Genomic DNA, 5,459 nt, shown 5'->3' with positions numbered 1-5,459 from the left:
AAATTGACTTAAAAAGTGGAAATGATTTAGAGATTCATTTAAATACATTTTGATTCAAATCTGTATGACCAAAGAAAATGCTATAAGCCTGGAACGTGTATTTTCTGTTCATCAAGTTTCCATTATTTCTTTTATACCGTGGCTAGAATAAAAAGATAGAAATGGGGGCTCCTCCCTTTTGAATTCTATCTAATCACCCTTCCCCAAAGAATTTCTCTCTTACTTTACATTTTAGAAACAAGTAAATGAATCCCGGTTCTCAAACCATGGTTGCTATGAGACTTACTTCAGCAGTAACAACTAACTGAGAGGCCTTTTTGATGGGCTCATCTGATTCCCAATTAGTTTGAGTTACCCCACACATTTTGGGGGGCTCATCCTCTTTTTCTACGTTTTCATATTTGAAGACTGCATGGGCTTCACTGTCAGAAAACTTCAAAGGTTCAATAAGGTACATCTCCCCTTGAAGCTTGAAATGTCCTCTGTAAAACAATGTGGAAAAGGGTGATCAGAGATGGAGAAGCAATACAAGAGAATATGATTAGTTCAGAGATCACCTGCACTGATGATGTTACCTAGTTGGGTTATGAAACTCAGCTCTGAGACCCATTTTTAACTAACCAAGTCAACATTCCCTGTGTTTCTGAATCCCTTCTGAACACTCACTGATTTTTTTATTTTCTTTACTCAGCACTCATATTGCTTTCTCATACTTCTCAAAGAGACAGCTATGATCAGAAAGATATAAGAGATTGCACACACTCAATACAACCACGAAATATCTGTACAGTATTTGTTTGGAGATAGTTTGGCGTGGAATCCAATATTTCCTAGGATTTTTTAAAAAAATGCTATTTGAAAGATTCTGTTTTTGTGTAAAACTTTATCTCATAAGGGTGAAATACTTTATATTTATCATATATATGACCAACAGATAGAACTCAAGAATCATAACTAATTATGATAAAAAGGACAAATATAACTGTTCTAAAATATCTAAAAGGAATTACAGGAACTACTGCAATTTACTTTACAAAGTATAGAACAGTATTTGGCTGTGGTCAAGGAAATAAAATCAGATTGATCTGATAGCAATTTAAGATAAGAGTCACAATGACCAGGATATTTAATAAAGAAGGGAAATAAGAATTCTTGGCAAGCATCTTCATTGAGAGGGCAATGCAGAATAACATGAGTAACACTGAAGAATAACAGTGCAGACTAACAAGGAGCTGAAGGCTAAAACATATGATGAATGGTTGCAGGAACTGGGTACATTCAGGCTAACCACAAGAAAAGGTAGAGATGATATGATAGTCTTTCAATATTAAAGGGACTGTCACAAAAAAGTATGGGACAACCTATTCTCCAAATCACCTGATGGCAGGAGAAGAAGCAATGGATGGAAAGTAATCTGGGAAAGAATCAACTTAGAACTAAGGAGAAATTTTCTGACAATTGGAACAATTAACCAGTGGAAAGGTTTACATTCAGATGTTGTGGGTGTTCCATCACTACTGCTTTTTAAGAAGAGATTGACAGCCATTTGTCTAGAATGATATAGGTCTCCTACTTGAGCAGGAGATTGGACTAGAAGACCTCCAAGGTCCCTTCCAATGCTGTTATTCTGTCATTCTGCTTTTCCTTTATTATTCTGTTGTTATTCTGCTGTGTTCTATCTTTTCATTTATTCTTCCACTGCATGGACAGAGTCTCTGCTCAAAGGGCGTCTTTTAGTGTCTTCCTTCAGTTACAGATGTTGAGAGGACGTTGATTCTGACTAATGAAAAGGACCTTCTGAATTATGGGATCTTTATGAGGCTAAGATATCTAGCTGGTTGGAGAAGGTGTGCAGAGTGGCTCAAGAAAGTGTTTCTGGGTAGAACTAAAGAGTCTGCTTGCCTCTTCCTATACACTTTCTAGAAAGGAATGCAATCTGAAACCTACTTATCTTCTCTACCTGTAACATCACCTCCTATATGTAAAGGAGACAAAGGCTTGGAAGCTCCTTTAGACAGATCTGATTTAATTCCCTCCTGTCTCTACTGGCTGTCAGCAGCTCTTCTTGGTATTCCACCAAAGTCTTTCTTAATTCTGCAGAAGTCTTGGATCACACCCAACTCATTTGCATGAAAAACTGATGTCCTTCATTTTAACTGTGACAACTCCAAGAGCAGTATATTATTCTTAATACAATAAATAAAAGATTAGAGACTATCTTACTTCAAACCATTGCATGCACTGATGCTTGCAGTTGAGTCAGCATCATTCTGGATGCGTCCATGATAATAGCAGTGATCCTGGAGGGAGACAAGAGGACTACACTGGTTAAAGCTGGTCTGCAGTGTGATTTGATGAGCAGAAGTACAGTTCCAATGTATTCCACCAGATCAAGGAAATATTAAGACAGCAGTTATTCAGAAAACTTTGATTCAGGTGGACAGAAGACCTACTTAATATTGATTGTTGCAAAATAAACATAGGATAAATGCAATTCTCCATAAAGCAAGTCACACTGTAGGGGGAGTCCCACTGATGACACAAAACTAAGAACTTTTGGGCAGACAACCAACATACAAATATAAAATGTTCTCTTGGAGGTCAACTCTAGTGCTGAACCACAGGATTTGCTGAAGAAACTTTCAGACTTGATGGTTGTCCTACGTTCTGAAATATTACCATAATGTATGGAAAATTCCACATTTACTAATGATACCAAATAATCATTATTTTCTTGAGCTCACACAAGGAAAGTTTCAGAATAAACAGAGAGATATAATTCCTAGCATTATCTGGAAGCAGGATCCATGTAGAATTAAAATCAACAGATTTCTGTTACACACTAAGTAGGAACAATTTGTATGACCTTTGGAGATATTTTTGGGAGACAGAGGATACACTTTTAGATCAATTTGGGGGCAAGGAGCCAAGGACTTCACAAAGCATGTTAGTGCTGTCACATTTTTGCAGTTGGCAAGGCAATGTTCTGGACCATTTTAATGTGAAAGATATTTTATGGATTTCTGTATAGGAGCAAAGTGAATTGTTATCACTTTTGGTATTACTAATAAAAGACTTTGCATGTATCCCTGTAGTCTGGTTTAAAAATGAAAATATAGATCTTATAAACCTGATGTTCTCATAATAAATATATTTGTGAAACTCTTTCCCCAAAATGTTGGCTTTTAACCAGTAGGAAACAACTCGATGATTGAAATACTGCCATGGTAATTCAATGAGTAAAACAAGCTGGGTATAACAATCCATATATCCTTCTAAGAGCATATCAATATAAGATATTTCATACATATATAGCCCTTCTTTTTTGAGTAGCCTGATCTCATTCTTATATATTTGTAATATTGTGCACAAACATTTGCTTCAATTTACTTCCTAAAAGCAACACTCTTAAAAGTGAGACCCCACCTCAACCGGAGGGTTTGTTGTAATTTCTCTGCCATCAGGGGAATAATGAGTCTCGCTGTAATCTTCTGAAAAAAGTTCTCTGCAAAAAAGATAACATTCACCTGAGGAAAGAGATTTACACCAAAGAAGCTGTACAATTCTCTTAATCAAGGCTCAGAGGAGAATGATTGACCAGGAGAAGACATTTTGTGTTGTGTCTTCCTTTTATTCTTCTGGTCTATGCAACAATCTGACGAAACTGCTTGGTTTATAAAGGAAAGCAGTATAGCTCTATTTACTAAAGAGTAAAATGAAGCAATCTCAAGGAAATGGATGCCTTTAACCTTCATACAGAAGCATCTCTCTTGAAGCTTTAAATCAGTATATGGAGTCACATTCCACTCCTGATGTCACATCTATAAACTTGTCATTGCCTTCCATTTTTCCAATCTAGAAATCCTTCCCCCTGTAACCCTGCTTGGCTTCCATTCCAAAACAAGACCGTCAGATGCTACCCTTGAATTTCTGTATAGCTTTCATATTTAAACAAAGCAAAAGGGGACAATAGAACTTCTAAAGCACACATTAGAATTTATCATGAAATTTCTCCAGTTGAATAGGATAGAGTGACACACAGATACCCACATATAGGGCAATTTCTTTATAGCTTATACTTAATAATAAAGACAGTATAGATTTAGAGGCACATATAGAATGGTCAAAACCAAAATACATTTTATAATCAAAGCCAGACATTCATTCCCAATGCACCAACTATGTATCTCAGTATTAAACTGCACCAGGCTGCAGAGACATGTTTATAGTGTAGTGGCTGCCATACTAATTTAAACTGTGATATAGCATTTACAGGATTTAGCGTAATAAAAGTGGTACACTTTCTTTTAGTGGTGTCTGTGGTTTATTTACATGTGAGAAATCCAACCTAGAACTAAGATAAATTTCCTGAGAATGAGAACAGATAATAGGTGGAATGGCTTGCCTTCGGAAGTTGTGGGTGTTCCATCACTGGAGGTTTTCAAGGAATGGTTGTACAGCTATGGAATGGTATAGTCTCCTGCTTGAGCAGGGGGTGGACTAGAAGGCCTCCAAGGTCCCTTCCAACTATGTTTGTCTTTTGTGCTAAAAAATAGTTTCATTCCATTTCTGTGGCTTATATTTGCATAATATTTTTATTCATATCTTGATTTACATGTCAAATGGAACACCATGGCATTCTTTTTAAAAAGTGTTGGGAAATCTGGGTTTATTTAGATCCATGTCCACTTTCGAGACTTAATAGGAGATGACATTTCCTGCCTTTCATGTTTTAACATAATTAATTCTGATGTAACTTGAGCAGCGATGTTGGTCTTGTAGGCAACGTTACTCAGAATGATGGAGTATCTGTGAAGCAGCATAAGCAATCATTTTTAAATCTTTGTAATATTTCATAACTAACCTAGTTAATTCAAGTGATAGAAGGTTATGAACCTTGAATGGTTCAACTTTGTTTAAAATTGTAATGTTCCAGCAGTGTCCCATAGGAGAGCAGGAATAAAAAAAAATCTCAATTCTGAGGTAAGATATAATTAACATGCTCAGTATCTATATCCACTTTTCGTACACAGTAACATTTAATTTAGTTTTAATTCCTAACAAAAGAATGCAATTATTATTTCTCTTAAATTGTGTCCAGGAATATACATTTTCCACATCGTCCAAGTAAAGTTAAGAAAAAGTCTGAGTTAACATACTTATTTTTTTCCAGGTGAAGGACCACTGGCTCTCCATTCACCTTAAATTCATATTGCATGGCGTCTTCATACTGAAAAGCAAAGAGTTCAGGGTTTACTTCTTAAAAAATTAGGCAAATAAAATGTGTACCCTCTTAACAACTCTACACCTGTATCAATTTAAATCTAATGAATAATTTGCCATAGCCAAATTATTCATTAGATTTAGAGTATTTCATCTGGTGCTTTGAACTGTAAGATCTTAAATTAACTTTCCCGCAAAAGTTCAAGATCTCATTCTCTAATTGAACATCTTGGTGA

General features: G+C 35.8%; 1 protein-coding gene across 1 annotated transcript in view; it reads right to left on the bottom strand.

The window, feature by feature from the left end:
- Nucleotides 1-5,459, bottom strand: part of LOC107298193 (zinc metalloproteinase-disintegrin-like HR1b) — a 19,854-nt gene that overhangs the window by 11,357 nt on the left and 3,038 nt on the right. The window contains exons 3-6 of the mRNA XM_015827561.1: nt 5,160-5,230; nt 3,427-3,505; nt 2,224-2,300; nt 287-482 (exon numbers count right to left, since the gene is read on the bottom strand). Coding sequence (XP_015683047.1) covers nt 287-482; nt 2,224-2,300; nt 3,427-3,505; nt 5,160-5,230 — 423 coding nt within the window. The remainder of the gene's footprint in view (nt 1-286; nt 483-2,223; nt 2,301-3,426; nt 3,506-5,159; nt 5,231-5,459) is intronic.

This window comes from Protobothrops mucrosquamatus, unplaced genomic scaffold, assembly GCF_001527695.2.
Source record: "Protobothrops mucrosquamatus isolate PMUCROS unplaced genomic scaffold, P.Mucros_1.0 scaffold3794, whole genome shotgun sequence".
Taxonomy (NCBI): Eukaryota; Metazoa; Chordata; class Lepidosauria; order Squamata; family Viperidae; genus Protobothrops; species Protobothrops mucrosquamatus.
This window is presented reverse-complemented; position numbering and strand designations above follow the sequence as displayed.